At 36.0% G+C, this 22,579-nt stretch overlaps 1 protein-coding gene across 3 annotated transcripts in view; it reads left to right on the plus strand.

Moving 5' to 3' along the window:
* Positions 1 to 22,579, plus strand: part of SEMA3D (semaphorin 3D) — a 207,602-nt gene that overhangs the window by 110,120 nt on the left and 74,903 nt on the right. For all 3 annotated transcript variants that reach the window (XM_082692540.1, XM_082692541.1, XM_082692539.1), the window contains 3 exons: positions 8,384 to 8,446; positions 17,013 to 17,132; positions 22,431 to 22,524. In XM_082692540.1, the coding sequence (XP_082548666.1) occupies positions 8,384 to 8,446; positions 17,013 to 17,132; positions 22,431 to 22,524 (277 nt within the window). The remainder of the gene's footprint in view (positions 1 to 8,383; positions 8,447 to 17,012; positions 17,133 to 22,430; positions 22,525 to 22,579) is intronic.

Raw genomic sequence — 22,579 nt, forward strand, 5'->3', positions numbered from 1 at the left:
TTATAAATCTATCCACAAGCATTCACATGTGACTGCAGCACAAATTCAAAACTACTAGTCCATTCATGGGTTTCCTAAAACTGCTTTTAGGTATCATGATACAATAACATTCCTCTCACTTCTTACAATATATGTTTTTTGAGCTCCTACTCTGTCTCTAGCACTCTTCCAGATGCTGGGCATCCAGTGGAAAATAAAACTGGTTAGGTCTCTGTTCTCATGGGGCCTCCAGTGTCTAAAGGGAGTGTTCGATAGAGACCAAAAAAGGAAACAAATAAGAAAATATCACATAAGTGTTGTTAAAAACTGTGGTGATAATCCTGGGCGGGGGGGGGGGGGGACCCAACTTTATTCATTCATTCATTCATTCATTCAAAGTTTCTACTTCAATTCCAGGTAATTAACATAGAGTGTAATATTAGTTTCAGGCGTGTGATATACTAATTCAGCACTTCCATACACCAGCCTGGGCTCATCAAACAAGTGTGTGCTCCATAATCCCCGTCACCTATTTCACCCGTCCCCATGCCCGCCTCCCCTCTGGTAACCACCAGTTTGTTCTCTGGAGTGAAAACTCGGTTTCTTAGTTTGCTTCTCTCTCCTTTTTCCTGTATGCTTGTTTGTTTTGTTTCTTAAATTCCACATAGGAGTGTGATCATATGGTGATCAGTGAAGTGGGGGCTCAAATTTACTATTCTAGTTCCATTGCATTCCATTGATCTTTATGCCCAGGAAAGGGTCCCAAGCTCAATTTACTTGCAAAAGGAAAGTGCCCAATGGATATGATAAACACCAGTGTATTAGCATTCAGAGACATTTGGTGGAAGAAGGCTAAATGTGAAATCGGCTTTGAGCTGAGTCCTAAAAAAGAAAAGGGAGAGTCAAGTCTCACTCAAGACTTCATTCATGAAGGAAGGTACATGGGCAGATCATACCCAAACTTAAGAGTAAATCTCCCCATCTATAACAATTCCGTGCCCCTTCTCCAACCCTGGCCAGTTTTAATCATGCAAGCTCTACTTTTGGTTCTGTTGTCCCTATTTTTCAGCACATCATTCTTTGAGCTCAGATCTCCTACTTCTCTCTGTTCCTGGAGCCCAGAGCAGTCCTTACTCGCTTGGTTGTTTCAAATCCTTTACCATATGGCATTTAGGCCAACATTTTCCCAACTCTTTTTACAACTGTTCAAAACCATCTGCAGGGCACCTGAGTGGTTCAGTGGGTTAAGCCTCTACCCTCAGCTCAGGTCATGATCTCAGGGTCCTGGGATCGAGTCCCACATCGGGCTCTCTGCTCGGCGGGGAGCCTGCTTCCTCCTCTCTCTCTCTCTGCTTTCCTCTCTGCCTACTTGTGATCTCTCTCTGTCAAATAAATAAATAAAATCTTTAAAAAAAAAAAAAAAGGTACTTGGGCTGTGGTCCTGTCTATAAAAAAAAAAAAAAACAAAAAAAAAACCATCTGCATTTTTAGGGCTCTGGATTTTTGTCTGTAATTAAGTTTTATGAATAAGTTGTAACTTTCCCTTCTGGGTATTCCATTCAATTTTGGCATCTCTGAATTAGGCCAAGGGCCCTTTGACTGACCTTACACTGGCTAACTTGAGTCAATCATATTGCTTCTCCAAATATGGAACAAAGAGCAGATATAATTAGAATTTCCTTAAGATGTTGTTATAGGCCTTATCATTATTTGAATGTTTCTGTAACTTGCCTAAGATTAAATAATTAAAAATAAAGTGCCTGACATTTTCACCTTACTGGGTGATACTGTTAATATGCTTTATAAATTATGAATGAAACAATAATTGTTAGAGACATTGCAGCCTTTACCTGTGAGTTTTTCTAACCTGTTTGTATTCAAACGGAAGTAAAATTTCTTCAAAGAACAACAAAAAACAAAAAACACTTTGGATTTTGGATAGAGATAAGCAAATAAATCAGTATAAGATAATCAGATCATAGGTTGTATTTTTAAATTCATGCCACTCCCATTATATTTTCATAAGGAAGTTGATATTAAATCTCTTTTAAAAATTTGTTTAAAATGTAACTTTGTCAGTAGGGCCTGTCTCATAAAATGTAACTTTATAACCACTGAGCATATGTAAAGTGACACTGAGGACAATTTTCACTTCATTAAAATGATCTCTTATTATACTGTATTCTATATTCTATAACTCTGAAAGAAAAAATTTATATATATACATGTATGTATTTTTACTCTTAGTCTTTAAAAAAAAAACAATTTGGGGGCACCTGGGTGGCTCAGTGGGTTAAAGTCTCTGCCTTCAGCTCGGTCATGGTCCCAGGGTTCTAGGATCGAGTCCCGCATCGGGCTCTCTGCTTGGCAGAGAGCCTGCTTCCCCCCTCTCTCTATGCCTGCCTCCCTGCCTATTTGTGATCTCTGTCAAATAAAATAAAATCTTAAAAAAAAAAAAGAAAAAGCAATTTGGAGGGCACTTAGGTGAGGACTCAGTCAGTTAAGTCAGAGCCATCTGACTTTGGCTTAGGTCATGATCTTGGGGTCCTGGGATCAAACCCCACAACAGGTTCCCTGGTGAACACTGAGTCTGCTTTTCCCTCTTCCTCTCCCCCAGCTTATTTTCTCTCTCTCTGTCTCTCTCAATCTCTCTCGCTATCTTTCAAATAAATTAATAAAATCTTTACAAAAATTTAAACAAAAAATAATAATATGGATTGAGTTTATGTGTCATCTTTGCACAGGTACCATGTTAATCTTCTGTGTATCATTCTATTTAGTAAATGTGCTGCCACAGTGAGGACCACATATATATTTTTAGACGTTAATATTTGATCCTTCTAAATGAAATTTACACAAATTAATCCTTTGGAAATATTCTATTTCAGTTGTGAAATGTTAGGGAAACAACATAAATATAATAGCGCGGTTAAATCAGTAAATTATAGAATATGGAGACTGACTTTTCAGACATACTTGTTTTGAAACATTAACCAATAAATTGTCACTTCCAAGTGCAGAAATTTTATAAATTTATTTACTTGTTTCCCAGAGTAGTTTTCTGTTACTAACTTGATCTATAAGATTAGCACATAAATTAAAATTAATTTGCAACCCCTAATTATTTAGTAGCGGTTCAATTAGTAGTTACACCCTGAATAATTATGTTGAGAGAAATTCTTGTTCATCTGGATCCACAGAAAAGATATGTTTGGTTTCTGACATCTGTTCTCCATGTGGGTGGAGAGAGCAGTGGTAAGCTTTGTACCTATTTGAGATCCTTTGTATCTAAGCACCAATGTTCCAAAGACTACTGTCTGCCAAAATGATAGCCTTACAAGCTGTCTCTGGCACATCATACAATGTTAATTAAGAACTAGTGTTCCCTCAAAATGAAACCAGAGAGGAAGACAAACCATAAGAGACTCCTGATCTCAGGAAACAAACTGAGGGTTGCTGGAAGATGGACACTGGGGAGGGTATGTGCTATGGTGAGTGCTGTGAATTGTGTAAGACTGATGAATCACAGACCTGTACCCCTGAAACAAATAATACAGTATATGTTAATTAAAAAAAAAAAAACAACTAGCGTTCCATGGCAATACTTCAGGACAATTATTATGGCAGTTACGCAAGTAGCTTCTCTGCCTCTGGTATGTCTCTTTTTGATAAATGAAAGAAAAATATCCTCGGGTAACTTTCTAAGGGAGTCGTACAGCTGCATCAACTTTAGGGGTATGTGTTTTGTTTGTCCTGCTCATACAGTTTTTAATATAGCATGACATTGCATGTACCATGCTCTGAAGTGCAAGGAAATGTACATGTCATTTTACTGCCAATAAATTCGGAAGTCATGAGAATATTAAAAAACCACTGCTTCAAAACTATTCACGTTACCTAATGATCAAGAGGGATTTTTATGGATTTTGTGGACACTGTATTTTTACTGAAATAATCAGGGCTACTGAATATGATAATACCCAGTACTGAAATAATCTGTGGATCTCAGGTCCTTATTGGGCTTTTGTGTAAACCAAGCTGAAACTTGGGAGTATTCATGAATTCTGTTATTCTGTGCTCAATCAGAGTTAGTAACCAGAGTTAACATCTCTCTGGATGTATCTCTGTGTGCATCTCTCTCTCTCTTCTCCCTCTCCATCCACCTACAAACACATACACACATATATGCACACATGCAAACGCTAACATATTGTGCACAAGTGCACATATACACGCACATATGCATACACGCAATTTGACTAGAAGAATATGAAAGTGGTGAAGGACTTTTATTATGTATATAGAGATATAGTGATATGTATGTCACATATATGCCATTTCAAAACATTACTGAAAAACCGAAATATTACTCGAACATCTTTCTGCCAACCCCATATAAGTATATGGATTTTTTGTTGTTTTTATTTATTGTTTTGCTTGATTATATTTTTAAATTCAATTAAGTGAAATTTTGCTTCTTTAAAGTCTTTACCAACAAAGCATTAAAAGGAATATTTTTTAAAAGACCCTTTATTCTAATGACTAGGTGGTGAGTAAAAGAAAATCCTGCTATAAATCATAATTAAAGTGATAGCTTTTAAATATTGGCACAACTACAATGATTCTTTTTACCTCCTTTTAAGTAAATGTTTTGAGGCTGGAAGACAATCAGATATCTCCTAGGTTGTTGTCATTAAGGTAATTCTATTTGCAATTCCTGAATTCTTGACAGCATTGTGTCAAAATAAGCCAGTGTCTAATCTTAATGAATCTTTATTTTTAAGGCTTACATTATCTTAAGAAATAAAATTATCTTTGTGATACTATCTTGAATTACTGTACAATAATAATGATTAAAGGATAATTTCTATTTTTAACAGGGTCTAGACATTATGGGATTAAAGGTAAATGATGAAAAGTGAGATTACATTTTAGGAAAAAATATCCTTTATAAACAGAAATTAGAAGATTTATTTAAAATTGGTTTCTGGCGCTCAACAAATTCTCAGTGCTTAGGTATCTTTGTAAAACATTTACCCACTAATCAAAAACCTGATTCTCTGATGCTTGTAATTTTAGTTTTTTTTGCTTCATTAAGTAGGATGACACATTTCAATTTATAATTATGTGACTTAATAGTCAATTCAACTTACAATTATAGGACTTAAAATTAATAGCCGAAAGTGTACAACAAAACCATTAAAACATCTTTTAGAGATTTGTATTCCTTTGCAAAGAGAAGAAAGGAATCTGCAACTCCTGTTTTTAGCGTTAAGTCTTTAAGAAAAACTTAGAGTCGAAACTATTAAGAGCAAGTAATTGAAAACAATGGCTCAATAGTGGGGCTTTGTATATTGGTCAGCAACTCGGGGTCCTGTGGTGCCCCCTGAGCCCAGTGACTCCATCCTCTGAGCTCTCTGCTCACTTTGTATCTCCCGGAGAAATGCAGTTACCTTCTCTGTTTACAGAACTATCTTCCTCACTCAGTGCCACACCTTGCCAGGCATACAGAGGGCCCTTTGTAATTATGTGTGTGTTGAAGGAATAATTAGTGAACAATACCCACTTTGTGCTAACTTTGAAACTTTCATTCAGATTTCAAAGAAGACATAAGGATAGCTTCTACATTTCATCACTCTTTAAATAACTCCCTCCTTCCTGAAGCCCCTACAGATATATTCAAAATCAATATTAGAAACATTTATCTCATGATTTGCTTTAACTCACTACCCAGTAAGCTGATTCAAGGTTAAAAAAAAAAAAAAAAAAAAAGAATCCTGTGATAATCTTCCTCCTCTTTAAATCTTATTTACTTAATAGAGAAGAATTCTGTATTTTCCTTTTCTTTTTTTATAGAATTTATACCAATATGATATTTAGATCAGAACAAATATCTGTAATTATTTGTTCTAACTTTATTTCTGAAATGTGATTGAAATTTATCATAAAAAACAGAAAAGACTAGCATCTGACATATTTTAAGGACTCAAAGAAGTTTTAATCTAGAGACCAAGTAAAACGAACTAATGGTTAAACGCATTGGCAGATCATGGCTATGTATTCTGCATACCCTTTGTTTTAAGTCCAATGAAATCATTATAATATTCAAGAATCACTATAATAGTACAAAGTCACTATAATATTCAAGAATCAGCAAATACCAAGTTACAGTTTTGGAGATTGGTTGCATGAAGTGAAAATACTTGATGGTCCTGAACTATAAAAATAGTTAAGATGGTAAAATTTATGTTATGTCCATTTTACCACAATTAAAAATAATAATAAAAATGAATCATCAAGAAAAAAAATAACTTGAGACTGGCTTCAGTGTTTTTGCTACTAATGATAAAAAATAAGCAAATATACAAACAATTAAAAAGCAACTGGAAGAAACTTTCAACTTTCCCAGCCACCGCAGTGTTCTATGCTTACTCTGCATTCATTCATTTATTTAGGACCTCATGATTCTAGGTAGATGATTGACTATTGTCCATCAGCCTGTGCATGGCCCATTTTGATTAATTTATTCTCTAATCTGCATTACACAACTGTTTTAAATTATGCATTAAATTCCTGAAATACCATCCCCAACAAAAGCCAAGCTGTTCCTTACCACCATGTAAGCCTTCTTTTTTCCAGTCTGGAGCAACATTGCTCTGAATCCCGTGTTCATCACTCTCTTGTTCTTCTTTTTACTTACTTATTCCATCTACCCACGTACCTTAAAAGTGTCTATTTTATTTAAGGTTTTTTTTTTTTTTTTTTTTTTTTTTTAGCATTATTCTGAGGGGATCATTCTGTTTGTAATTTGGGGGACTGTACTTTTTTACCTGACAACAAATTGCTAATTTTTATTGCTGTGGTCTAGTTGTATTTTATGGCTTGCTAATTTTCAAAATCGTGTGAACACATAATTACCATTATTTAAACCATTTTTGAATAAATATCATCTTCAGGTCCTTTTTACGAGCCACATCAAGGTTAGCCCATCACTTGAGTGTACTTGCTGGTTCTAAACATTCTGCCTGTATTTTGCTAGAGATACCTAGGCATACCTTTGGACATAATTTGCAGCCTGTTAAAATGTGCTCTAGATGGAAAATCTTGCTTCTTTTTAAAATCTTAGTAATTTTATTGAATTTGCCTATTAAGAGAGTTTGAGTGGTATTCTCTATTCTTCTTTATTCAGAGCCATAAAACCCTAAAGTTTTACTATGAAGATAATACCATATAAATACTTGTGACTTCTAAGTCATTTGTGAATTCCACGTTTAACAAGTCTCTTTCGGTTCATTCCCTCAGGATATTTTCCTGTTTCCTCAGCTGTTAAGACATTTTCTGCTAACATTGGTGAGAAACATAATCAGTTTGTCAGGAACTCTTGGAACATATAAGCAACTCGGGAGTTAGTTCTTCTTGTTTCTTCTTGCCTGTAGCTTAGCACAATGTTTCTTTCTTTAAGCTAATGGAGTAAAGTAACTATTTGAGCCTTATTTTGCAATACCTTCTTGACAGAATTGCTAAAGTTTGTTAGGAAGAAAGAAAGAATGGAAGAAAGAAAGAAAGAAAGAAAGAAAGAAAGAAAGAAAGAAAGAAAGAAAGAAAGAAAGAAAGAAACGCGTGGGATAAATTCAAGATGGTTAAAACATGATCAAAAGCTACCAACCAAGGGATTTGCTGCTCTCATCCTTAATCATTTCCCCAAATAATAATTACTATGTAGTGACTGAGACCCACTAGGTCAGACAGACTTTGGGTCATATTTTGGCTTTGCCGGTGACTACGTTTGTGGCGTGTTACTTGACATGTTACTTAATGGCCGTATGAATGAGTTTTCTGATGTGAAAATGGGGAGAGTAACCCCAGCCATCTAATGAGATCATTGTGAAATTTAAATAACATAATACAGACAAAAATGTTTAACTAAGTGACAGATGCGCCTGAGCTCCATACATGTTACGTTTGCCAGCAGACCCACACTGATCTTTGACTTGGCGTGATAATAATGCTTATAACAAGTGTTGTTTCGTGCACTTCCCTGTACACATTTATAATGCCCCACTACTCTGGGTAAGTACCCAAAAACAGCGTAAATAGAATCTCTTAAGTAAATACTATGCTGAAATTCTACTGGCATCATGTTAAGATTTTATGGCCTTCTCAGCATAATCTACCTATATTAAATTAAAAGATTGAAATATACAAATGGATGGTTCTCTAGTTTTTCCTAGAAAATTTTTTAGGGTGGCTTTGGAAAATAACTGAATCTCAAGATTTTTACATCATATCTAACAACATGCTTTTAGCTTGATATCCACTCTTCAATTTAACACTCATTTCCCTGATTAGAATTGTAGGGTGTTTTAGATACTGAGATTCTGACACACTTTGAAATGTTTTACAGATTTATTGGCCTGCTGCAAAAGAACGGGTGGAATTATGTAAATTAGCTGGGAAAGATGCCAATGTAAGTATGAGACTTTAAAAATATCTTTGTTAAACTGGTACTGATATGATAATAAATATTTATATTGGTTTTTATTGAATTAATTGTGTTGGTATATTATTTTTAAGACTGCATTAGCATCCTGTGTAAAGATTAAGAAGATATAAAATATTTCTATCTTGGCAAATGGAATGCCATTCTTCTTAGAAATTTGGAAATACTAGACTTTCTAAAGTGCTAATTCTGGATATCATTTTTTTCTTCACACAAATCTCAGAAATGCACTTAAAATATTAAAAAAAATCAAAAAATATACCCATAGGATTGTATATTTTTCATTTATATACCTATATTTTGCAAATGCATACAAAATCATGAGTATTTTAGCATCACAAACATTCAATTGATATTTAAGTTAATTTGGATTAAAATTAAACTTGTATCATCCAGAAGAAAAATTTCAAGAGCTGACATTATAGAGAGACTAAGAAGGATTATAACATTCTGAAAAAGAACTAGAAATAATTCACTCTAAAATTCGCTTAAGCGGAGCTATATGAAATAACTTATAAAGGATAAATATTGAGGTTCTAATAGAAACTTCTGGTTCAAGCTGCCTTAAGGAAACCTATAGATACAGGAGACCTACTTAATTGCTTCGGAGGCATCCTGTCTGAATTGCTTTCACATTGTCCAAGTTGTCCTGCATTCTCCCCCACATCGTGTTGTCTGTTTTATCTCCAGCAATGACGGAAGAGTGCTGTGGCTTTCTGCCTCTTCTCCTCATCGGAGTGTTCTGATTCAGGCCAGATGCTCTGTGTTCTGCCCTGACTTCTTGCCCTGTGGTGATAGGAAGAATTGTGCGCTCGCTCTCTCTCTCTCTCTCTTTCTCTTTTTTTTTTTTTTTTTTTCCTTCTTGGCAAAATAAATGACTTCCTGAACATAACTGAAGATGAAAAGAGGTTCTAAACTTTTCAGAAACATGGATATCTTGAGGCTTCTTGTGCAACAGGCTCTAATGTTGCTGTAAACACAGTAACCCAGGGGTATTAAGCTGAGCCATGCCTTTATATTTAATAACAACAAAGAGTGTGTGTTAGAGGAAAGCATAATTGGATACAAAAATTCTCACTTTATCAATGGGACAAAAATAAAACAGCATGACACATGATGCCTAATAATTGAGGGGAAGTTTAGAAGACTAAGAATTTGAGGCAGCTGGTTTGCTCATCCATTTGTTCATGTATTTATTTATTCAACAAACATTTATTAAGAACCTAAATATGTACATAAATATGTGTATGAAAAGATACAGTTTTTACTGTCATGGAGCTTTTAACACATAGTAACGACCACTGCAACACAAAATGATCAAAACAAAACAAAAGAAAGAAACTTATGATTATGCCCTATTTTGTTTTCTTTCAGTATTAAATGTTATCTTTTCAGGCACATTTATGTTAACAGAAATATATCAGGGGCTATTAGCATAAAGGAAACAGGAAATAGTTTTTGCATTTATTTTACTTGAAATGAAAAAGATCAAGCTATTCTATAACACAGTCTTCTTCCTGTCTTATCTCTAATCTCTTCACCCTGTTTAATATCTTAACTGAGCAGGTGCTCAGGTCTGCAAATCCTCAGTCCTTTTTCTGTACCTGTAGGGGAAAAAGAGATGCATTGATTATGAGAGTTTTCAAAATTATTTTAATAACAGTACAAACACGCCATAACAACACAAATACTTTGATATTTTGTGTCATACCAGTACTGACTGTTTAAAAAGGAGGCAAGTAGGAAAAAGTGGTTTAAATTTCCTCCAATAAACTAATGTCAGTGTTCCCATGAGGAATAAAGACTCAAGGTCAAACAATCAGTGAAGGTTTTGTGACAATGTTCTCATTTCAGAATGTTCACTAGTTCTAGTTATATAGTAACTCAGTTGCCCTTATTATTAAGTTAAAGCAAAGGGTGATAAACTTCTCTGGTGGTGGTATCCTAGAGCATGTAGGACCCAGTATATGGAACCTATTCCTGCAATTCGTTTGTATTTGGGAGCTATAATCACCTTAAACCTTCAAGCACACTTACTACCAGCCCAGGACTAGAGATGTGGAGAGTTTTTCTCTTTTTACTGCAATCTGTAGAATTTGATGTTGACTCATGTAGGGATAATATCTCTGTCTCCTTCTGTTTAATCTGTTTAATCTTTTTAATCTTTAAAATAATAGTGTTTTTTGATTTTAGAAATACTAACACTTTTATAGCACTTACCATGTTCTAGGAACAGCTTCCAATGCTTTATAATCTTGTTTAATCCTTAAAACAATATCATATGCTAGACTTTATTATTATCCCTCCTTTTATAGATGAGAAGACTGAGGCCAGAAAAATTAAATGTCTTGCCCAGTATCATATATCTAGTAAATAGCGAGGCCAGGAATTGAATCCAGAAGTCTTGCCCCATAATCCGTGCTGTTACACAACACTGTGATCTACACATAAAGGTCTGAACTCTCTGTATAAGGTCTGAAAACTTTATCCCTCAAACTGTACCCCTCAAATCCCTTCTCTCTTCAGTGTCCCCATAACAGAGATCCTCAGTTTACAGCATTGCACAGATTTCAGCCGACAGAAAACTGAGACAAGTGTGTGGTTTTATTGACCTCTTTATTACCTTTGGCATTACCCTCTCTCCTCCCTTCTCTCTAGTAATTTTTACCTACTTCCCAAGAGTGTTTTTAGGATTAACAAGTGTTTGGAAAGACTGTCCCTTTACACAAAGGTACTATATAACTGGAAAAATAGTGAATTATTTACCGTAATGAAAGTTAACTAATTGGCGTGGGGAGGGAGTGGAAGATGAGGAAACAAAAGAGAACTATTCCCCTTTCTGGACCACAGTCTCCAGTTTGGTCCAAAGAAAGGAAATAGTGACAGGAAGCTATTTCATAGTATTTTATTTCTGCTTAGAATATTATTCAAAAGAAAGTCGCTAAAGAAATGTCCTTAGTCCTGACTATAAAGAGTGGAGTCAACAGCTCAGTTCAGGCAAAAGAACGCACAGGATGTGGGTAGCCTGGGTTGTGTTTGTCATCTTAACCCTAGAGGCACACTACCTTGTCAATGGAGACATGCCGTAGACTTCAAGGATCCTCCATCGCCCAATTTCTGTGATTACATTCTTTCTTTCTTCTTTTTTAAAGAACGTCTAAAAGCAAAACAAAGTGCTCCTTGTCGAAAGTTTGCAAATTACATGGAAGTCATCAGTAAATATCTCCTCCCCCATGAACACTGCCCAGAGATAGCTGGTGACATTTTGATGTTTATTCTTCTATCTTATCTATTTACTATTTTTCAGAATGAAATCATTGTATACATAGTCCCCTAAAACATTTTTTTTTCACTTTGCAAACTGCCATGAGCATTTTCCCATGTCATTAAATTCCTTTTTATAACACAACTTTTAATAGCCACACTGCATTCCTTTATATATTATTTCATCAATCCTCTATTGTTAGAAGTTTGGTATATATCCAGTTTTTAGCTATTATAAGTGATGCGTCACATGAAAAATCTAATATGTAAATACTGAGAACATCTTTGATTATTGAGTAGAATTACAGGTCAAGGATATAATTTGGGGGTTTTTGGGGGGGTGTAAAATTATTTATACACATTGCAAAAATTACCCTCCAGAACGTTTATGCCTTTTGTGCTTGAACCAGCAGTGCATGTTCATGAGGGGGTATATTTTGCCATACCCTTACTAATTATGGTGGGTATAACATATGGTTAATATTTACTGCTAAAATGTAAATGAATAAAATAAATGTATTTAATCTTTGCCAACAAAAAGAAAATTATTTTTGTTATTTTTGCCTGAAGTTCTTTCATCACTATAAATCCTAAATATTTTATGTATTTGTAAAATTAGGGCTTATTTTTTGGAATTTCATATCCCTATAATTTCTTTATTTTTAAATTTTAGTGTTTTCTTTTTCCTTACTGGTTATTTACAGATTTCAAGATATATATATTATTATATCATTATTATACATATTTTAAGATATATAAATATGTATAAAATATATTATTACTTTGTCATCAACTTACTTGAAAATATTTTTTTCCCAATTATCCTATTTGATAGGATAAATTTGATCCTTTGAACCACTTTTAAATATTTTAATAGGCATACTTTCCTTTTTTTCTTTAAAATATTTTCCTCTGTCTTGCTACAACAGCTAGTTTTTGCTCTGTAGAAACTTTTATTTTAGATCTCGCATTTTTAAGAGAGAAATGTAATATGGGGATTTTCATGTATTTATTTTGAAGTGTTGACAACTTATCAAAATATTCTCAACACTGTAAGACCTAAGCACATACCTGTGTAGAATTTATCTCTTTTTGAGAAAGAGAGAATGCATGCATGTGTTATCAGGGGAGGAGCCGAGGAAGAGGGAGAGAAAAAAATCTTCCAGCAGACCCCCGCTGAGCATAGAGCAAAGCTGGGCTTGATCCCAGGACCCTCAGATCATGACCTAAGCCTAAATCAAGAGTGGCTGCTTAAGCCGTTTAACCACTCATACACTCTGTAGACTGGATTCTGTTCTGAGGTCTGTTAGATCCTGGAGCACTGTGCAAAGTCTGTGGTAATGACCAAAAATGTTTAATGATCACTATATTCTGCAAAATATACTAAAAATAAAAACAAACTTGATACCTAAGTCATGAGTGTCTCTCAACATATAACCTAAATAAATTAAAATTGGCAATTATAAATTAGTTATCAGAATATATATAAAGCTGAATTAGATTTAATTGGACTATATATAAATCTAGAGAATTAAAATTGATGCATTTATGTGTTGCTTCCCCCCCCCCCACCATATCTAGGGTGAAACTAAAATTCCAAGTGTTAATACATAATATTTATTCAGTTTTACATATGTCTTATTTATTTAATTTCATTTTGTAAATGTATATGTGAGGTAAAATATTGAAGCATTACTTGAGAGAATCGAAAAGTTGATACTAGTTTTAAATTTTCTCTTTCTTCTGATTGGAGTACTAATAGGTGGGGGGGAAGTAGGTGGGAAGAATAAGGAAGGAAGGAGAAATTCATATTTTTCCAAATTTGAGCATATTACTCCCTAAATTGAAATGTTCGCTCACATGCAACCACACTTGGAGTTGTGGGGAATAGCTAACAAATTAGCCAGCTTTCGGGGAAAGTTAAAAAAGCTGCTTCTCAAAATTATCTTTTCTCATGCCTCACGGAATTACGCTGCCATGAATAGCCATGCAGGTCGCTAAGTTGAGTTAAATCAAGTTAATCATTGCTCCTGCTATTTAAGCAAAACTCCATCTTGCAGGATCTGTTCCCAGCTTTCTCCTTCAGGCAACTATTGCCTTTCCCTTGCCTCCAGGCTGCTTTGAGAGTTACCCTCTCTCAAATTCACTGCAGAACAGTTGGAGCAGAACTGACTTTTCTGTAAACTGTCAGACAATTCAGGGTTCACCCATAAATTATTCTGGTCCATGTCAGCCCAATCTGGGAGGAGGAGGAATGTCATAAATCCTAGCGAATATCTCACCAAGTCAGAAAACTAACATAATAAATTACTTTCCAGGGCTAGGGCTGCGTTTTCATAAGGTACTCCTAGAAAAGTTAAAGGATGTGAAATATTTTAGGTGTGATTCAGAGCTTTTTCTTTATAATCAGTAACATTATGTCTCCTCTGTGTATAAAATTTCACCCCGGACCTTATTAGCCTTTTTAAAAACAATGCTGTGTCTCTCATAGTCCCTACTCTTTCCGACTCCATAATTTATAATCCGGAAAAGAAGTGGCTTTATTTCTTTATACAAATACTTGTTGCAGAATCTTGTAAAATTGCTGTCATAGTTAGCGTGGGCTACTATAAAAAAAAACCTCAAAAACTAGGTGGCTTAAACAACAAACATTTATTTCTCACAGTACTGGAGGCTGGGAGGTTCAAGACCAATGTGCCAAAAGATTGGGTGCTTGATGAAAATTCTCTTCCTGGCTTGCAGATGACCATCATCCTGTTTTATTTTCACCTGGCACAGAGAGAGAGAGAGAGAGAGAAAGGGAAGGAGGGGATAAAGGCAGAAAGAGAGTTCTGTCTCTTCCCATCATGATGATCCTCATCTCGGGGTCTTTTTGGAAAGCTAATTATCTCCAAAAGGCCCCACCTCCTGTTACCATCCCACTGCGGGGCTTAGGGTTTCAACCCCTGAGTTTTAGAGGACACATGTGCTCCCTTCATCACAATTAGCCTCTAAATTCTATGACTATTTGTTAAAACAGCTTTTTAAAAAATGATGAAATAATGGGCAGCGAGTCAGTCCCTCCTCACTTCAGCAGTGTAATTCTACTCTTCCCCTCCCTGTGTCCTGTTCCTGGTATAGATCTCACCCTTGTATAAAGGGCTTCATGGTGAGGCGGGGAGGCGGGGGGGGAACGACCAAGAAATAAAAGTTCCTTCAGTGAGCATGAGTGAGTAAAATAAAAGCTGAAGAATGTTAAAGCCTCTCATTCTAGTGATGAAGCCGTCATTACAGTTGATCTGGTGATCACAGACATTTTTAAACCCTTTGCCTTGGCTTTTCTCATATTACTGTGTTTCTATAATTTGTTCTAAGTCATGAGTATGACATATGTACTGTCTGAATTCGATTTTCGTTGGAGATTGCCTAACATGATGTTAAAGAATATGAAGCTAGAACCCCGTGGTGCCTTTGTGCAAACAGAAAATAAATTCTCTCCATCAAACACCTTGACACAAAGGTGAAAACTGATATAATAAGGATTTTGTTAAACAAGACTATTTGCCAGAAAACTGTCTTAGTGAATTTGAAGTGTTCCTTTCTTAAGAGACTGCATATAATGATTGTTTGAGAACATACACAAAATATATGAAAATATTCAAGATAATAAAGATGTCTATAGTGTAATTTGCACATTCTTAGAAGTGCCCACCCCCCCACCCCACCCCCCCCCCGCCCAGCCTCAAGAGGGCTAAGTCTGCCTATCTGTGAAAGAAACTTTCTTGACTTGTGTAGCTCTCTTGGAGACTGATAATGATACGGTCCCTTCAGGCAGTTTTAAGCAACTGCTTTGTTTATAGGAAAGCAGAGAACAGAAGATACCATTAATTCATTGTAACATTCTTCTGCGTTAGAATGTGCACATTTTATTAATTGGGATCTATGAATTCTTGAGACATAAAATTGCAAGGCTACCTGGCCCACGAAAGTCCTAGAGACTAGGAACTCTGTACGACAAATAGTCGGGCATAGGTTTTCACTCTAAAATCTGAATAGCCACAGGGATATTGATATTTTATATAGATCGGAATCAAGGTAAGTAAAAATATTAATATCATATTATTTAACTTAATCCTGTCAGTTAAGTTGTTGTCTGCCTTCTGAAAATTGTATTTAATTCTAAAAACCACCCTATCAGGTACATCACTATTTTTTTTGTCATTTGGGTTTTTTTGCAATATATTCCTTCTTAACAACCCTAACAACAAGAGTGATCCATTAGGTCAACGTCTGACCAGTGAGGAACCCATGGCCATTCAGGTAGGGAAGAACTAGACTTTTTCTGTGAATCCCAGTTGTTTTGTATGTTTGTACCTTTCTTGGTGAACACTTCCCTATCTCCTAGATAGAGTCAATCTAGAATAAAAGTATATTCCAGCCCAGTGTTTTCTCAGGGGTTTTGGGGTCCAGGAACCTTGAAGCCAACAATTATGTAAAGATAAAGAATTACTTATGGGAGGTAAATAAGAAATAATATACAATAACAGGAATGACTACTATGGAAAATGTAAGAGTCACTACTTAGAAGTAACTAGGGGATAGATAATATGCAATATAAAAATAATAATACAAGATATATGTTTAGGACCAAGCACATGCAAAATGGGCAGAAATATAAAAATCCCTTTAAAAATTTGACTTGGTGTTAGAAAATGTGTGGGAAAAACAAAAGACTCTTGAAATAAACATAAATTAAATCTTAAATGCTCTGTAACATTGAAAATAGATGGAAATAAAGTGGTAGGGCATTCCATCCAATAAGAATGGAATATATACATGGGAATACACAAGTGTGTTTGTGTTTTGTTCAGTGTAGCTGAGACGGTTGATGTTGTCAACAGTAGGATCTATGCGGGATAAAAATGTGGGAACATGAGAACATGACAGGTTTTGTTCTTAGGTAATTCCTGAAAGAAGGTGTGGATATCTCATTCTGTTGACATCCATTCTCTAGGCCCTGCTGAATACCGTGGAGATGTGCATTCTAGCTTTCTGATTAGTTCAACACCTGTAAACTTCAAAAAAGCTTCAGTCACTCATTTAAGCCACAGTTTCTAGTTTGTTTTGCCTCTTTCACTAAGTCAGATATTTAAGCATGTCTTATAAATCATTTTCATTTCTATTGTTTTTCTTAATGATTTATCTAGTTGGAAAACAGGTGGTATGAATGATAATTTTTCAAAAACGTGAATTGCGTGCTAATGCTTTAATTTTTTTTTATGTCCAATAGACAGAATGTGCAAATTTCATCCGTGTACTTCAACCCTATAACAAAACTCATCTTTATGTGTGTGGAACTGGAGCATTTCATCCAATATGTGGTTATATTGATCTTGGAGTCTACAAGGAGGTAATATAATGAAATAGCATGAAAACAATTAGTTATAATATCTTGTCACTTAATGTCTTTGACATAAAACAGGCAGATTTGAATATAAAGTTTGTATCATATAGTTTATGAATCATAAGAACTCAGGTTCCCAGGGACCTTATAGATTGCCATTTTGATTACACACTTTATCTACCCAATAAAAAGTTTTTTATTAGAAGTTTTTTTAATGAGATGATCAAAATTAAAAGTGTAAAATGTTTCAAGTGTTTGTTTTCTATGGGCTCCATGTATGTCTTTATTTTCTCTTGAGTTTCCATTGTAATTAGGTCTATACTGGTTGCTCTTAGTAAAAATCCAAATCCCACACAACCTCGCAGTGGAATTGTATCTTATAAATAATTTCATTTTTCCTGTCCAGCAAATTTGACCTGTTACATACGGTGACAGTGGTGCACGCTAAGTCCAGAGAATTTTAATTATTTTCTTAAAATTATATAGTCATTAGCACACTGAACTCATTATTTCTGCCATGCCAAATTGCCGTAGTACAAATAAAGATGCACTAAATTAAAAGTACTATATTCCAGCTATCAATGAACATTGTAATAAATGGCAAACATGTAGATTTCAGTAATTTAATGAATAGCTAATACATTAAAGTGACTTCTTTGCATCTTGGACTGTGCCAGGCACGTTACATGGATTGTCTCTTTGAAATTTCACAAAGTTCTTAATTGAAGTTAGTACCTTTATAACTCCCAACTTACAAGTTAGTAAAAATGGAGTCTCAGTGGAATTAAATAACATGCCTAAAAATCACCCAGCTAATAAGTGGTTTGGCAAGGAATTGAACCAAAGCTGTCTCTAGATCAAGCATGCCCAACTGGGCTTTAGAGTACATACTCTAAATTGTTTCTTTGTATGGGTTTGATGGGTTGTACTGTCATCCTTATGTTTATGTATATACCACTTGTGAATAACCACACATATTTGCAGGATAATTGGCTGTGTGTTTGAAAGTAAAGTCTGGGCTTATGGAACAGGTTTCTTTACATTGATTTAACTGATTCATGCAGAGATCAAACCCACAGCTGTGGCTGGATTAATTTTCCTCTCTAACCAACTTGTCTAACCAGCCCATTCTCAACTGTTTGAAAATAAAACAACCCTCATAGTTAAATCTCTGAACCATTAGGAGACTTGGCAACTTGAATCCATCATTCTTTGTTGCTGGTATAATGTTCGCTCGCCTCGCTTTGATGAAGGGTAATATATAACAGTAGCTCGTAGCATAGGGTGTAATTATATTAGATAGCCCCACAGCGTGGATGTGTTGGGAGACCTGAGGCTAAAGGCCAAACTCACAACTTGCTGAGGGGTGCACATAGTGTTCTCTAACTCCTAAAAGTCACGAGGGCTGAAAGGGAATTTAGATGGAGCTAATTACCTAGCTTGGGACTGTCAAGAGGGCTTGGGGCAGTCAGATATGCATGTTCTGTGACTCAGAGAATTATGGGTGAGCTGCGATGGGAGCCTGATGAGTTTTCCACTGATCAGGAGTCAGGTAATTGTAGGGCTACACTGCTTGAAGATCGTTAATGTTTTTCAGTGAGGAATTCACTGCTCTTCCAAGAAGAGTCTGAGGGATCTCCCACATTCAAGTAGATAAGGTTGCTCCTGAAGTGGCTGGAAAGAGGGACCTGCAGTATACATGAGGGATGGAGAAGGGAAGTGTAGGAAGTCCCCCTTCTGGGGAATACTGGGGCAGTGAGAGGAAAGAGGAGAAAAGCTCAAATGAATCCCAGATTTCTGTCCTTGGCAGTGAGTTGGAGAGCCGTGTTACTGAGGTGAGAATAGTAACAAGTTTGCGAGGGAAACAGTGAGTGAGTTTTGTACGTTTTGCGTTTGGGAAATGTTCAGGGAGGTCATGCCAAGCGGCTGGTTGGATCCAGATTCCAGGGCAGGAGTCAGGGCAGTTGTCAGCAGCTAATCTGGGAGCCTGGGGAGCCAGAGTTTGAATTATGGCTTCAGTCACTTACCAGCTCTGTGGACTTACGTGCCCTGCATAAACTCCAAAAGCTTCTGTTTATTCAGCAAAATGAGGATGATGATAATAGTAACTATCACACAGAATTATTTGGAGAATAAAATGAGAAAATGCTTGTATGGGCTTTGGCAGAGCACTTGCTTCATTCCAGGCGCTTACTACTTACTGTTGAGCCATGCGAGGCAATAGGAGCGTGAAAGGCAGCAAGGCAAGGATTTTATAAGTGTGTATGGGAACTTCGTGTAAAAATAATGTTTGCAGTGTATGTATACTTGCGTATATATGTGTAAATTGTGTATATATATGTGTACGGGTACATACGTGTGTAGGTATTTGTGGGTTGTATATATATATATATGTATGTATATATTCTTTGTGTGTAAATATATACATTTATTCTGTGATACTGGCAATGCCTGATATTTGTTTAATAATTACACTGGAGGTATGTTTTTTCCTCTGGGATCTCCCCTCTTCTGCCAGAAATCTCATCTTTAAGTGGGGGTGGTATTAACAATAATTTGCCTCATTGCTCTAATGATTAAATGTTTCCTATCACGCTCATCTCTTTACTTCAACAATACACGTTGGTACATCTTACGTAATTAATTATGCTGGAGGAATTTTCTTATGAAACTGAAGTTATCTCAAAAATGAGTGCCTTGTAATTCAGTCAGTTTATCTCCCAAAGTCCACTCAGTCAAGCATTATTTTTTACAAAATTTTCTTCTTGGCGTCCTTGACTCCGGTTTAAGGAAAGTTGCTTTCCTCATAGTTCCTTTCTCTGGGAAATTATAAGGGAAACCTTGTCCTAAGACTTCAAGATATCAGTGTTATGGGCTTATCTTTAGAATGTAATGAAATGTTGCACCTTAAAAACAGAAGTCTGTACAATGATGAGGGTTTATTTCGTACTCTTCATCAACTGTGACATTCTCCTATTTTCTTCGTCTTTCCTTCTCTGGCACACTGGGTTTCAGTTTACTTTTTTCCCATTACAATATCCCATTATAGGCTCTAGAGTCCACAGTTCAAACATGACCCTTGGGAAATAATGTGCCCTTAGTGATATTTAAACACACATAAGAGCCACTGTCTATAGGTGTTTTTTTTCCTGACGTCTCTCTAGCCCCATTCCCAGTTGGGAAGCGCACCCTAAATGGGTTCTCACTGTACCTTTTCCGTGCCAAGGCTCCTATCGCAGCTTGTCATTAGCTGGCCTGTTCTAACTAAACACACTTGGACATGATCATATGACATGGTCATGGTGAGTCTATAAATTGATTTCAACACTTTTTTAAATCCATGAGTTTGAAACTCTGAGGTGAGATTCATTAACAGCATGAACTTGGGGACAGCCCTGAGAGTTCAAGCTACTGCTGTAGCTCTTACTAGCTATATGATGCTGAGCAAAATAGTTAACCCCTTCCATCCTCAGTATTCCACTTGCAAAGCTGGAATTCTTAAAGTAGCTACAGTTTTAGGCTTATGGCAAGGATTTCGGAGACCATGTACATAAATTCCCCCGGCCCACAGTTAGTACCTATTCACTGCAGGCACTATTCCTGTTAACATTAAAGTGCATTTACTTAAAATTATGAAAAAGCCATTGTCAGTCATGCAATTTAAATTACTCTCACTCCTCTTTTTTAAAAGGTGGTCCTTGCTATTGGTCTTTTCAGAAGAAACAAATCTGAAACGACAACACACTATGGCAAACAATCTGTTTCCCCTCTATCCCTTGCGCTTCATTGCTTACTTTCTCGATAAGCAGCACTGAGTGTTCCTTTCTTATTACTCGTGTGTCCTGATATAACTTGGTAGATACATCATCTAGAGAACATTTCTGAAATGCTGGATTTCTCTAACTAGCGCATGTGCAGGGTGAGTCATCAGCCTTTCTGCTGGGTGGTAGTGTTGTCATTGTTATGAAACACTCAAACTCATGGGGCCATATTCATTATACATTCATATTTTTCTTGGAATGTTCAACTTAAGATGTTATTTTTTCCTGAATATTAAAAGTCTGCCAATGTCATTCTGTCTGTGGCCACTATTATAAAAATAGATATTTCAGCCAAAATAACTATGTGGTTTTAATGTGTACAGTGTTTTCATAATAGTGAAAATACTACAACAGGGTTTTTGTTGTTGTTGGGTTTTTTTTTTTTTTTTTTGCCCACATTTATCAACAGATCTGTAAATGAACTGCCTGCCTTAGAATGATTTTATGTCTCTAAAATCACAAAGGCCTATTTTGTGTCACAAGGCCTATTTTGGTAAAGTTGCAAATGTATGAGTAAATAAACCACAATAGTAATGAAAGTATAATTCTTAGAGTAATTTCATTTCTTCCTCTTCTTCTTCTTTTTCTTTTCTTTTTTTTTTTTTAAGTAATCCTTAGGGGCACCTGGGGGGGCTCAGTGAGTTAAGCCTCTGCCTTTGACTCAGGTAGTGATCTTGGGGTCGTGGGATCAAGCCCCGCATCGCCTGCTTCCCCCTCTCTCTCTGCCTGCCTCTCTGCCTACTTGTGATCTCCGTCTGTCAAATAAATACATAAAATCTTTATTTTTTTAAAATATTTTATTTATTATTTATTTGACAGAGAGAGATCACAAGCAGGCAGAGAGGCAGGCAGAGAGAGAGGAGGAAGCAGGCTCCCTACTGAGCAGAGAGCCTGATGCGGGGCTCGATCCCAGGACTCTGAGATCATGACCTGAGCCCAAGGCAGAGGCTGAGCCACCCAGGTGCCCCGTAAAATCTTTATTAAAAAAAAAATTTTTTTTACCCGGCATGGGGCTCGAACTCATGAACCTGAGATCAGCAGTCACATGCTCAACGGACTGAGCCAACCAGGCGCCCTATAAATTCGTTTCTTAGATGAGGAAATTAGCTAGCTCATGGGGCTTAATAAATTTGTTATTAGCCTTAAGAAATATGTGTGCTTGCTGGTGATTTTGGTAATGAGAGTGGTCCAGACTTAGTGAATTGATGGTTAGATCACTGCTTCCGATTGAAAAGTTCATTCAGTATTATCAGTACTACTTGGGGCAAACACAGACCAAAACCTGGGAATTGAGCCTTGCCAGAAATAATATTTGCTGAAGATTAAGGAGCCCAGCATGATGCCTGTGCTAAACGCTCAATCAGTTTTTGCTGAATTAATGAGTTAGAATTTCGTTCTTATCTCCTATCTTCTTGCTGATTCGGCTCTTAAAAAAAAAAAAAAAAAAAAAAAAACTCACTTGTGTTAATATTTCTCCTAACAGGAAGTTATATTCAAACTAGACACACAGAATTTGGAGTCTGGCAGACTGAAATGTCCTTTTGATCCTCAGCAGCCTTTTGCCTCAGTAATGACAGGTAAGATCAATGGCAGGCAGGTCTCGCTTTTAGGTGGTTTTCTGAAAAGGTTTGT

The sequence above is a fragment of the Mustela nivalis genome (genome assembly GCF_964662115.1).
Source record: "Mustela nivalis genome assembly, chromosome: 12".
Lineage (NCBI taxonomy): Eukaryota > Metazoa > Chordata > Mammalia > Carnivora > Mustelidae > Mustela > Mustela nivalis.